The following is a 13,470-nucleotide window of genomic DNA, read 5'->3' as shown; positions in this document are numbered from 1 at the left end:
TTCACTATAAGCCTGTGAGGTACTTATTATTTGCCTAATTTTACAGATGACAGAACTGAAAGCTGAGAGGGTTTAAATGACTTGCCCAAGGTTGCAGGATGGGAAGTGACGGAGCTAAATCCAGGTCTGTGTGACATAAACGTACACACTCCTGATTGGACTGGAGCCCTGGAAACCAGCTTCTCCTCCGCGGAGAGAAGGCAGCTTGCCCATGTCTGGGGGGACAGAGCTCAGGGCCAGAGTGGGGAAGAGAGAGACAGGCCTGGGTGCTCCCCAGAGCTCTGGACCACATGCCCCAGAGCCAGGACTAAGCTCTAGAGGGGGCCAGAGCCTCTGCCAAGGCCTGTGGGGGATACAAGGGTCGTCCAGCCCAGAAGCCCCCTTGCCAGATGCCAGAGCCTGGTGGACATTCCGGGTACCAGCTCTAGTTCCTTTCCAGGAGCTGAGGGGCCGGACCAAGTCCAACCCTGGCTGACCAGGTCAAGTCAAAAGTTTCCTGTAAAGAGCAGGGACCTCTAGGAAGGGACACCAGGCCAGCTACAGGGTGGGCCCAGGTGCCAGATCCTGGCGGGTTCTCCTGTAATGAGGAGGAAACGTGGCGTCAGAACGGCGTGGGGAGCCAGCCATGGACAGGACTGTCTCCAGCCAGCCACCCCTTCCTCCCTCTTCCAAGCAGCCATCACCATGACAAGGTCCCCATGGCAACCGAGCACGAGTCCATGAGCATGCGTGTGTCGGGATTGGCAGAAGGCACCCCCCGACACCCTGAAGTAAAAGGGAGGTGGTCAGGCTGTCATGCCCACGAGCTCACGCGAGCCAGCCCGTCAGTGGCACTCACAATGGTTGCTTGTCAGGCTCCTCTCCCTGAGCCAACATTCACCGAGAGAAGAAAGATTGTCAGGGGCCAGGCCAGCACCCACCCAAGGCCTAGAGGCGCCTAGCCAGAGAGCCCAGAGCCGCCAAGTCGCCATCCTGTCTCTGTCCCCAGCTGCCCGGGCTCCCAAAGCCCATTCAGAGCTGCAGGCCAGGCGGGGGGGATGCTCACCTGAGCCTGTTCCCTGCACTTGGCTGGGAGGGGGTTACGGGGGACTGGGGAAGTGGGGAATGCCGGGGTAAGGGGGGGCAGGGGCGGGGCGAGCAACAGCAGGCTAGTTCCTACGCATAGACGGGAGCCTGGGCTTTCTTCAGAAGTGTTTTCCCTGGGGTGTACACACGTCCTCATAGGTCAGTGGCTCCCTCCCTCAAAAGCAATGGAAGCCCAAGGATGTCACCGCCCTTATCCAGCTGTTCTGGGCCGCGCTGGAATGGGAGCCAGCTTCTCAGTCTCCCCCCTGAAAGGAATTAGCTTCCGACTAGGAGGGAATGGCTGGTCCCTGCCCATCCTTGCACCTGCAGACCTGAAACCTGAGCCTCCAGGAAGAGTCAGGGCCAGCAAGATGCCCACCCCCACTTCCACCTCTGCCGCCAGTGAGGGAAGCTACACACTGAGCACTCACCATACGCCGGGCAGCATCTAACCGTGCCAGCGCTGTGAGGCAAGTGCTACCGCCCTCGTTTCTAGACGAGGAAGCTGAGCCGGTGTTCAGCCAGAGTCGCAGACAGTGAGGGCTGGAACCCAGGCAGTCTGTGTGTGCTGCCTCTTCCATGCTCCTATGCTACACTGTCTCTAAGGACCAGGGCCCAGAGTGCCAAGGAAGAGAACATCTCGTAGATGCAGGGAGAGAGGGCAGGCAGCAGCCTCAGAGGAAGGGGTGTGGCACTGCTCACAGGTACCGGACAGGAATCTGAAGCTCTGGTTCTCAGACCTGGCTCTGTCCCTCGGCCTGTGGACCAAGACCAAACAATTCTTCCCAGGGCATCCAGGTGCTTCCAGGTAAACCAAGGGTCTGGCCCGGGCAGCCTCCGAGAACCCTCTCTGTTGGCTAGCACCAGCTCCCGAAGACGCTCCCTATCACGTGGCTGCCTGCAGTGGGATTTCTGGATTCAATTCAAATACCATTTAATTACTGTAAGCAGATGGCAATGCTGGCGATTGGAGGAAAATCGAATCAGCATCCCTGGAGACAGGAGGGGCACGGGAGGGGGAGCAGCAGCTCTGCTTGTCAGAGCCCTTCAATGAGGGGGCAGCTTCTCCTTCAGCAACTGGGCCCCGGACCACGCGGGGAGCCCACCAGCCAGGAATAAGAGAGCGGGCAGAGGGCAGTCTGGGAAAGAGGATGCAGAGGAGGGACCCTGAGGTTTTAGGGTCCAGGAGTTGTACAGTTAGTCCTTTATCCTGGGACCCTTCGTTGGTCCAGAGAGAGCCATCTAGTCCCACGCTTCCCATTCTAAGCACCAGAGCACTTTGCCAGGGTATAGGTGGGTGAGCAGTGTTACCCAGAGATATGGATAGAAGCTGGGAGGAAGAGGAGGACATGGATGAGTCACTAATTCCCAAGGCAAATGACCTAGAAGAGGGAGACAGTGTTAGTCCCAGGAATGGGAACTGAATGAGTAACTGGAGGTAGAAGCAAGGAACTAAGATTCCACGGACGCGCTCCATGTGCTAGCGCTGGACCCCGCACCCTCCATGGACTGCCTGATTTAAGTGATGCTGTGAGCTATGGATTTCAATCCCCATCCTCCAGAAAGGAAAGTTGAGGCTTGAAGTGGTTCAGTCACACACACAGTAAATACAGTGGAGCTGGGCACCAATTCCAGCTCCGCCCTTCCATGTCTCCAGCTGCCTCCTACTAGAAAACTCTCAAATCCCAAAATCACTAAATAAACACCCACAGCACCATCAGAGCCAGGGAGGCTCTCTGGAAGGAGTCCCGCATGTCCGCTCACGCATGCAGGAGGCTTACAGACGCTGTCTGCCTCAGCCATCCTGGGGATCATTCTTCACCGCACCTCGGCGGGTGGAGAGTTCAAACCCATGCCCCACAGGCAGGACACCAGAGGGCTGGGAGAGACCAATGCCCCTTGTCCAGCCTCTGCCCTCTGCGCTTCTGAGCCTCTGCTTTTTCCTGGGCTATCTAGGTGATCTCTTCCCAGTGTTCACTTTCTAAGAACTCCAACACCCTCCCCTCCAGCAGCCTCTTCTCCTGGCCCCATCCTGCGTGAGGCTGTGGGCTGTCCTGGAAGTGGCAGTGGCCCACTTGGCCACAGAGAAAGGGAAGGAAGAAATTTCCCCTGGTAGCAGGGGGCAAGGATAGCAACCACTCACAGCCCTCTTCCTCCCTGGGGGCATGGGAGAGGGGTCAGGGGGCAGTCTCTAGGGTCTTCAAAGGAAACCATGGCCCTAGGGGCTGTGAACCAGAGCCAGGACTAGGGCGAGGCAAGTGAGGCATTTGTTTTAAGTACAAAATTTAAGGGGGCAAGAAAAAACTCAGCAATCAAGATAAATGATAACTTAATACAATATTCAAAAGATCAAATAGTCAAACGGGGGCTCACAGGCCAGCTGCCTGTTTATATCAAGAAACATCCAGTGTCATTTCTGCCCAGGGACATTCCGAATCTCACCCTGGGGCATCCCACCGCAAGCCCCACCCCTCCCAGCCCCCCCCAGCCCTTCTCCCAGGGCTCGCAGGGAGGGAGTGCGCCGGACAGCTCCGCTCCGAAAGGGCCAGAATCTCCCAGAACAGAGCCCGGCCTATTTGCCACTTGGCAACCCCCAGGCTGAGCGCGGGTGAGAGCGGGTACCAGGGCGAAGAGAAAGGGCCCCGGGCTTTTCAGAGGCAGAGTCTGGTACTGGCAGCGAGGAGCTTCCTCTGTTCACAGTTGAGAGGAGGGGGTGTGATGTGGGAAGCCGCCCCCACCCCGGAGAAACGCGGGGCGAGCCTGACGCCCGCCCGCTCAGTGCCCGCGGCGGGACAAAGGCGGCAAGTCGGAGCCCAGAGCTGCGGGAAGAGCTGAGCTCAGCGGTTCCGCGGCTCTTTGGGGAGCCAGGAGGGCGGGAGGGGAGGACAGAGGCGACAGGGAGGGGGCAGGCCAGGGGATGCCGAGACTGCCAAGGAGAGAAAACGCTGCAAAGGGTACCGGCGGGCACATCCGGGCACGTGCCCGGAGCCCCGCACCCCACCGCGGTTTAGGAGGGGAGGGTGGCGCGAGTCCGCCCGCCTCACGCCCCGTCCTTAGTGACGTCACACAAAGCTGGCCAATCACCCCTCCCAGGAGTTCCGCCCAGTGACCCTGGGCTCCTAGAGGTTGTCCCAGCTTCTTAGGTGAAATTAGTACCACCCAATCAGCTGGCTAGGGCCCCTCCCAGAGCGCCAGACCTGCTCCCCACCCAATCTTTACCCTTAGGCCCCCAGGGGTGCAGCCCCAGGCTTTCCATTTGAAGCGTTTTACTTCTCACTGATAAGAGCTACCAGGCGGTGGTATTAAAATAACTAACCAAGAACTGTTCCAGAATCCAAGAAAATCCTTACACAACTGTGGTGCGTGGTCTGTGATGCCCGATGCCCTTTCTTTACTCGTTCGGGGAACCCCATGTCACCTTGGCTCACTAAACTCCTTCAGTTAATGACAGCCACCACACTTACAGGGCAAGACTGCCTCTAGCTAGACACCAGGATGCTTTGCACATACTAGGTCATTCATTACACTGTTTAGTCCTAACGTGGGTATTTTTGCCCCTAATTTACAAATGAAGGATCAGAGAGAAATTAAATAACTTGGCTCAAGGTCCCAAAGCTGGTATCTAACAAGGTCTTCCCCTTTACTAGCCATCGGCCCCGAAGACTCCATCCAGAGCAGGACTGGGAGAACCAGCATGCAGGCAGCCGCACACTGGTGTGTATTTGCACACCCTCGCTCCAGCCCCACCTCAAAGGCTTTGAAACGAACCAGAGATCTAGACTAGCATCACTCCTCGAATGGCCAAAATAACCAACATGACTAGTCTCTTCCGAAAAGGCCCACAGGGCTAAAAACACATCTGCTCTTTTCTCCTGCAAGACCCGGCCTTCCTGGAATCCTGAAAAGGGGCCCCCAGAGGCCAGCAGGACGGCGCAGGGAGGGACTGCAAAGTCAGGAAGCTCATCACCCTCTCTCTGGGTGTGCTACTCCCAAGCCTGAGGGGAAAAGCAATGTCTGCCCAGATTTCAACTCTTCTCGTGCCCAACCCCAAATGGGCACGCCTGGCTCCAGCCACGGGCAGCGGGCAGAGCAGGAGCCAAGCTGTTATAGCTTCCATGGTGGAAATGTGTGTGTGTGTGTGTGTGTGTGTGTGTGTGTAGGGGGACATAAGGAGGAGCCCCATGATCTCTAGTCTGCCTGACATATGGGGTCACTTAGCCATGCTGTGACCTGCCGGGTACCAGCTCTTCCTCATAGGTGACAGGGCAAGATCAAAGGGGAACCCAGCTACAGCAGGAGGGATTTAGATACGCCAGCAAAAAGAACTTCCTGCCTGTAATGATTGTTAAACCTGGGAAAGGGGAGCCTGGAGGCGTCTGGAATCTTCTTCCTCAGAAATCACTTGTCACCGACAGTCACTGATACCATGTTGCATCCTTCTGTGCATTCTCCACTACCCAGGCCTCATCTGATAAGGACACTACCTAATCCTTTTGGGGGCCTGCGGGCCAAGCTCTTTGATGTAATGTATTATGACAACCCTGTGAAGCTGGGGATAGGTGCCCCATTTTACTGAGGCTCGGCAGGTGAAATTTAACAAGCCCAAGGTCACACGATTTGCAATGGTGCAGATGAAATCCAAACCAAACCTGCCTGTGGCCAATCCTGCTGCACCCACCAAGCAACTCTGCCCAGGGGGGGGAAGAGGTTGGCCAGGAGAAAAACAATCCCCTCACAGAATCTCCCGGACTGATCCTACTGACAGCTGCTAGCAATGCCACGAGCTGTTGGGAAAGCATTTTCCCCATTTTGTAGTCAAGAAAGCCGAAGCCTGGAGCTTGGGGAAGTATGGAGCCAGGAACCCAAGAGGCTGCTTCCCTGCCGGAGGAAGGAGGCTCTCCTCTGCAGCAGAAAGAGGACGTCTACACCCCCATTTAATGAGCATCCCCTCCCCCTCCTCCCCATGGCAGCCTGCCAGCTCTGGGGAAGGCGGCTGGAAGCAAAATCCCTGCTCTCTCAGGGGAGTCTGGCTCCCAGATACCCAGGGGCTTTTAGCAGACTTAGCCCAGACAAGGCATCTTCCCACAGAGGCCAGTCTTCTCTAAAACAGGGTGGCAAGATCCAGTTTGGGGTGCTGGCCCTTTTAGCTGCAGGGGTACAGTGTAGGGAGAGCCCAGCACTATAGGGGGCAGAGCCAACTGAGCCCTGGAACAACCAGAGGGTCTTGTTGCTCTCCCACTGCACCCTCTGCTGGCCCCTCAGAAGCTCCCCCAGCCCAGCCCTCTTGGGGCTGCCCTCAGGGAAAAGACTGGGACTGGCTCTGAACCCCCAAACAAGAAGGCTTTGTACGGTGGGGCCAAAGGGCATGGATTTAGGAGGCCCTGGCAGGCCTGGTACGAGGAGTCTGTCAGCCCTCTCTGCCTGACTTCTGCCCTCAAACACGTTCCCGAGAGCACAAGGAGGGGGTGTGACACCCTAAGAAAACCTTGGGGTGTCAACTTGGGATGCCTGGCGTTCAGGACTCTGATCCCCTCCCTCCCCTGGGGATGTGCTTGATCTTACAATGAATGGATGAATTTCAGTTCATCCAGAATCCTGGCCGCTGACTTCTCAGTAATGCCCGGGGTCAGGCAGGCAAACAGGGGAGAGAGTGCCTGCCATGAGGCACCTTGAGAGAGTCTTGCTGTCCACAGCCCTGCAGGGCATCAGGATGTCAGCAGTTCCCAGAGGCACCTCCCGGAAAGGCTGAAACCAGGCATGGGGAGGAATCGGGCAAGCAAGGAGACTGGGGTGAGACGTCAGAAGCCAGGGAGTGGGTTTGCAGGGAGCTGGGAGCAGGGGCCATTCCTTGTGCTGAGCTGGACATACCCCAGCCCGCCATTGCCGTATAGGCCTGGCTGTGAGTGGGAGCCAGGGGTCTGACTCCTCCTTCTCCGGGGCCTGGGAAGAGGGGCCAGCCCAGCCCAGGGAAGTGCTGCTCAGCTGTGCTCCTGCATCACTCTCCCTGTCTCACCCCCATCTCAGGGCATCTGGCAGGGGTTTCCCATGACCTCCCAAGAGACAGGAGACTCTGCAGAGTCGGGCTTAGCCCAGAGCCCAGAGCTGTGACAGCACTGGCATCGGCATCTGGTGGGGGACAGCTCAGTGGGGACTGGGCCCTGGGGACGTTCCTCTGCTGAGGAATGCAGAGCAACAGGCGGCTGGCTGGCTGTGGAGGGCAGTGAGCCTCTCCCACCACAGTGGCTCTGGTCCCCAGCCCCCACTGCCAGCCTGCACGCAGGCCCGCTCTCCTCTACGCACCTTAACTTGGCCTCAGGTAGGACCAGCCCAGCCTAGAGAAAGGACAGGGGCTTCCACTGCCGCTCTGATGGTGAGCTTCCCCGAGGAAGGCGGAGGGACAGTGACTCAAACATCTGGGCACACGACCTCTTTTCCACACCCAGAGCAGCTGGAGGTGAAAGAGAGCATCCTCCATAGAACAGGACATTACTGCTACCTGCCCCGGGGCTGCACAGCCCCTCCCACCGAGCTCCACCCCATCTCCATCTCCATGGGGAAGGAGAGAGAGATCTCACCAGCCCAGCATCCTCTCAGTGCTCCTCCAGCTGTTCTAAGAGGGAGGGGCACAGAAGACACTGCTTTCGTCCTTAATGTTCTCAATATGCTTCTGTCTAGAGGGCAAAATGAGAGGCTAGGAGACCCAGAACACCTGGGGTTCTGCCCTTTGACCGGTGTGTGTGGGAAGGGGTGTCAAGAGGAGACTTGGGTGGCCCCAAAACTTCCTTCCCTAGAGAGTGGCAAGGTGGAACTCAGGCAGGAAGACAAATGCCAGGGAAGGCTGCACGGATCCAAGAAAGGGAGAATGGGGTGGGGGGAAGAAGTGCCTCAAACACAAAAGGGAACAGCATGGATCTAGGAGCTGGGACCGTGGTGGTGACAGGCAGCACCAGGCCGCTAAGCAATCCATAAAGGAAAATGCGGACAGCCTCACCCCTGGCACACATCTGCACAGCACTTGGCCTTCCCGCTTTCCCTTTCCCACGTGTGCGTGGTAAAGCATTTGAAGAAACTGAGGCATGGAGACTGCAAGCACAGAGCTAATTAGCAGGTGAATTAGGAGGCAGCTTAGGGCAGTATGAGGAGCACGTGCTCGGAAGTGAGAGTGCCCTGGGTTCACATCCAGACTCCCCCATTTCCTGCCTGTGTCTGCGCATCCACGCGATGGGATAACGTTGGTCACCTGGCAGGTTTAATGGGCTACTGCGCGCAGTGTCCGATAATCACAGTGCTTAGCCAGCTCTTGGTCCCGACTCCTTCCTACCACAAGGTTCTTTCCACTCTTAAGTAATTAATTAATTAAAGGGTTGGAGGCGAATTCAATTTACCCAACAGTTCACTATAGCTTTAACTTGAGAGACACTTCTCAGGTCCCCTAAGATTAGGGCTTACTTTTAAAACATTTTATTTATACTCAGCTCCTCAGGAGTCTACCCTGCATGTTGTTCCCTCCAAGGATTATGTCTTCTACTTCATTCAAACCACTGCTCTTCACCAATGAACAAACCAGAACAAACCAGCTGTTCCCACTCTCCAGTGGGTAAAACTGAGGCCCAGCAGGACAAACTGGGAAGGGACCCGGTGACGCAGCCAATGGATGAACTGCGTTGCCTCAGCTGGCTGCGGCTGCGGCCCTGCCCTTTGCCCCCAGAGCTGTCAGAGTGAGGGTGCCTCCACTTCCTGGGCCCCACCCCACCTCCACTGGGAGGTTTTCGAAGCTGAGATCCAATCAGGCAGGCTGTCAGGGTGGGGAAGGGGAGGTTTCTGGGGCTTGTGGTTACTACACTCCACTTCCTTGTGATGACATAAGCCCTATTTCTGCAGCAGGAGGCCACCACCAAGGTTCTCAGGTCTCTGCACAGCCCACATGAGGTCCTGTTTAGGCCTCAGTTTCCCAGATCTATAAACTGGACAGCATGGGACACAGGTGGCATTGATTGGCACTGACTGGCTTTGGGACTCAGAAGGCACCCCACATCCGCACCCCCACAGTGTCTTGTCTTCTTCAGTCTCTCCCCCAACCCAGCGATGCTCATGATTCAAAATTCAGACAGTCATTGACCAAGATTTCAGAGTAGCCTAGAACTAGGGAAATAACTGCAGCTGGAGAACCCAAATAGGAAAGGGCAGGGGTGCACTCTAACACTGTCCCTTGGGTCCCCCCCATCCCCTCCCCACCCCCTGCTCAGCCCTGTAGTCTCAACGGATGGATGTGGGACTGGCCAAGGCACCTCCCCCTCCCCAGCAGACTAAAGGAAGGAAGCTTAGGGGAGCCGGGCAGAGATAAGGGGGAGGGGGTTAAGCAACACTGAGGGCTCCCCTCACGGCGGGGGCTCAGAGTTGGGGGCTTGAAAGGGTCTTAAATAAACTCACCATGTGGCTTGGCTTCCTTCCCCAATTTTAACTTTGCCAACTTGCATTTCTTAATAGCCACACTCCTTCTCCCCCCATTTGTCAGGCCTGTATTTCCACAGCCTGGGGCAGGTCCCAGCTCAGTCTCACCTCTCTCTAGCCTTGCGCCACACCTCCCCCCTCCCCAGGTAAAGGCCAGCTCTCGTCCAGCCCAGGAAGCTGAGAATCTTTATAGCAGGAGGGGATTAATGGATAAAGGGATCACAGGGCAGGCTGGAGGGGCCGGCCTGGGAATCTCTTGGTGCAAAGCTGACTAGTCTGGGTACGGGGCAGATGGCCCAGACTCCACCTAGCTGGGGAGGCCACAGGGTGGGGATTTTGGGGTCTACTCCCACCTGGGCCTTCTCTTTTTATCCTGAAGCCCCAGGTCGTGAAAGTTTCCTTCTTTGCCTCTCCTGGAGCCCAGGCCTTCTCCGCAGCACAGCGCTCCACAGACAGCAGCTTTGCTCCTCCCCAACACATCACAGGGCCAAGAGCCCTGGGCCTGGCACTTCTCACCTAGTCCAACAGCCCTGGGGCCTCTCTCCCTGCACACGCGCACGTGCACACGCACACACATGGCAGACCAAGTCTGTCTCGCTCCTGGCCTCCTAGTCTGAAGAGCTGGACTCCAGGGCTCACCACAAGTTATTCTCATGGGAATCTAGAAAGCACTCAGTTAGATACAAGAAAGGACTTCCAGAAAGTCAGAACGACAGCTGGACTTGGCAGGAGGTAGTGAGGGGGCTGGGCTAGGCTCTAGGCAATCCCAAATCCTTGACCTTCCCATAAGCGCTCTGCACTAGTGCAGCCCACCATCCAGTCTTTCAGGTGGGACAAGTGATTTCTCGGGGCGGGGTGGATAGAAGAGTATCCAAAGGCAAGGAGAACTCCGGGCTACAACCTGTCACTAGCACCACCTGCTCCCCCTCCCAGCCAGGCCCAGCCCCAGCCCAGTCCTATCCTCAGCTCTGATTAGAAACTGGGTTCTGTCCAGGCATTGTCTGCCTTCCACGGCCGGCTGCCCATTGAGGTCTGGCGTGTGCTGGGGCTGGGCGCTCACGCTGGGGCAGGAGGGGAGGAGTGGGTGGGGACCTGACCTTCCCAGAGCCCCTGAAAGCCTGGCTCTTCTGATGCTCGAACCCCTTACCCCTGCATCCAGATCAGCGACGCAAGGCAAGGCATGGAGGCACCCAGACCCCACTTAGGGCAACCTGACTGGGAAGCAGCGATGACACACATCACCCTGAGTACCGGATGCAGAGGGCAGGCACGGGAACCTTCTGGTGGTGGTAGCGGGAAGGGAACACCAGCTTTCCTCATTCTTCTAACAAGGTGCCAATCCCTTAATGCTCCCCAGGTGGAAGCCTCTCGCCTTACCATGCCCCCCCAGTCCAGCCCAGGAACCCTGAACAGAGGTGGGGGGCTGTTTGGCTCTATTCTGCAAGACGGAGTCAAAAGGAAAGCCCCCTGTGGAAGGGGCACCCCAAGCTCCTTCCTTCCCAGGCCTGGTTCTCAACGGGTGGGGGCCAGACCTTCAAATTTCCCTTTTATGGTGTTCTCGGACTCTCCCAATCAGCCACAGATGCCATATTTACATTTCTCACTCCCACCACTCACCCTTGCGCCCCCCTCCCTCGACCTACACCGGATCCTGCTGCAATGTCAGTCCCAGCAGCAGCCTGGCCCCGCCCCAGCCAGCCCACCAGGCACCTGCGGGGCTCCTCTTTGTCTGACTGTTCAGGGCCAGGAAGGCTGTGCTCAAGTGATGCTCCCAGCGCTGCCTGGGGTGCATGGTGGGGTGCCTCAATCTCCCTCCCTCAATGCCAGCACTGATCAGCGGCCAGCTGCTCTTCTCTGGGCTGCAGAGGGCTGGCCAGGTGGCAAGGGGCATCTGCCCTGGAACAGGCAGGGGGAAGCTTTTCCATTGCCATCTCTGACCCTGTCTAGAAGCAACTTCCTAGAACCCTTGTAATTTGGGTCACATGTGACCCAGCAGATCTAGAGACCTGCCCTAGACCTGAATGACCACCCCCCTCCCACACACACACACACACACACACACACACACACACACACGCTCTCCAATCACCAGGGCTGGGGCAGAGATAGATGTTCCTGTCCGCATCCCTACCTTGGTGAAAAGTCCCAGATTGGCACTCTGCCACCAATACACCCCTCTCAAAGAGAAAAACCCAAAACAAAAACTGGGAGAGGTGGTGTGATGTAAAGCGTCTCCACCCAGCACAAAGAACACAGATGGTTCAACTTTGCAGCATTTCCTGCCCCCGCACCTCTGTGTACCCCTCCCAACAGCACCTACCCAGCCATGTCCTCTCCCCACCTCATTTCTGCCAGGATACCACTGCAAGTCCCACAGCTGTTGAGAATGGAACCCCAGCTAAGTCTATGCAGCCCTCCCCCACCCGATTCTATCTGAGTGCCTGCGGATGGGGCATTAGCGTCACACCCTCCTGCCCTCTCAGAGGGTAGCGCCTCGGATACTCCTCTTCCTCCCTCCCCTGGCCCTGCCTCCTCTTGGGACGGGACCAGCAGGATTCTCTCCAAAAGCCACTGACTCCCCACGGAAGGCCAAGGCACCGTCCCAGCCCCTCCACTGGTCCTCGCACCCGAGCTTTGTCTGCGGGACCGGCTCCGGAGAGGGTGCGCGGCCCTCGCTAGCTGGACCAAGAGCACAGAACCGGCGGACTGGGGTGGACGAGGGGAAATGTCGCCCCTCCAATGTCCCCGTAGGAGACAGCAGCCTCGTGGGGAGGCGAAGAGGAAACACACAGACGCTCCGGCCTGGGCCAGGGCTGGGTGTGAAATACCGGATTTCCTTGTTTATTCGATTTTCTGATCATTAAGGGCTCCCGAGGGGCGCCCGAAATTACCCCCCAAACAAAGCCACCCTCCAGCGGTCCGCAGGGTCGCCACTCCCCTGCGGCAGCCCGGCCAGCGCGCGGCGCCCTCCGGCGCGCCCCTCCCCCGGCGTGCGGCTCCAGCGCGAGCGCCGCCCGCGCCCCCGGCCCGAGCCCACGCGAGACAAAGCCCGAGCGCTCCGCGCGCCGCTTCGCCGCCGGTCCCTACCTGACGGCCACCTTGACGCAGCAGTCCCCCTGGCCGGCCATGGTCCCCCGGCGCTGGGGTCTGGGCGCGGATCAGCGGCGGGGGTCCGGGCGCCGATGCCCGAGGCGGCGGCTGAGGCGGCGGGAGGCGGGGGCGCGGGCACTGCCGGCGGAGGCTGCCGCGGCGGCCAGAGGTGACATGCTCGCGGGGGCAGGCGGAGGGGTCACCCGCGGCCCGCCCCCCGGGGCTGGGTCCGCGCGCCTCCTCGCGCCATCGGGCGGCGGCGCCGAGCGAGCTGACAGCCGGCGGCGCGACCCGCCGCGCTCCACGGCGCCGCACGCGCGCACACGCCTCCCGCCGGCCGCCGCCTCCCGCCGCCGCGAACAAAGGGGGCGGGGGCCGAGCCGGCCCTGGGCCCGCCCCCGAGCCTCGCCGAGCCCGCGCCTGGCTCCGCCCCGTCCGGGAGCCACCAATCGAAGGCCCCAACGGGCAGCGGGGGCGGGACTTGCGCCTTTAAAGGGACCTCTTGGCTCGCGTCCACCTCTGCACTAGTGCAGCCCACCATCCAGTCTTTCAGGTGGGACAAGTGATTTCTCGGGGCGGGGCGGATAGAAGAGTATCCAAAGGCAAGGAGAACTCCCGGCTACAACCTGTCACTAGCACCACCTGCTCCCCCTCCCAGCCAGGCCCAGCCCCAGCCCAGTCCTATCCTCAGCTCTGATTAGAAACTGGGTTCTGTCCAGGCATTGTCTGCCTTCCACGGCCGGCTGCCCATTGAGGTCTGGCGTGTGCTGGGGCTGGGCGCTCACGCTGGGGCAGGAGGGGAGGAGTGGGTGGGGACCTGACCTTCCCAGAGCCCCTGAAAGCCTGGCTCTTCTGATGCTCGAA

The 13,470-nt window shown here is 58.7% G+C and overlaps 1 protein-coding gene across 1 annotated transcript in view; it reads right to left on the bottom strand.

Moving 5' to 3' along the window:
- The window catches only part of KIF21B (kinesin family member 21B), a 46,100-nt gene extending 33,392 nt beyond the window's left edge, over positions 1-12,708 (bottom strand). Inside the window, exon 1 of the mRNA XM_012650473.1 lies at positions 12,604-12,708. Within this exon, the coding sequence (XP_012505927.1) occupies positions 12,604-12,644 (41 nt within the window). The 5' untranslated portion in view covers positions 12,645-12,708. The remainder of the gene's footprint in view (positions 1-12,603) is intronic.
- Positions 12,709-13,470: the final 762 nt, after the last annotated feature.

The sequence above is a fragment of the Propithecus coquereli genome, unplaced genomic scaffold (genome assembly GCF_000956105.1).
Source record: "Propithecus coquereli isolate 6110/MARCELLA unplaced genomic scaffold, Pcoq_1.0 Scaffold328, whole genome shotgun sequence".
Classification (NCBI taxonomy): Eukaryota; Metazoa; Chordata; class Mammalia; order Primates; family Indriidae; genus Propithecus; species Propithecus coquereli.
Note: the sequence above shows the minus strand (reverse complement) of the source record. Positions and strands in the feature narration are given on the sequence as shown.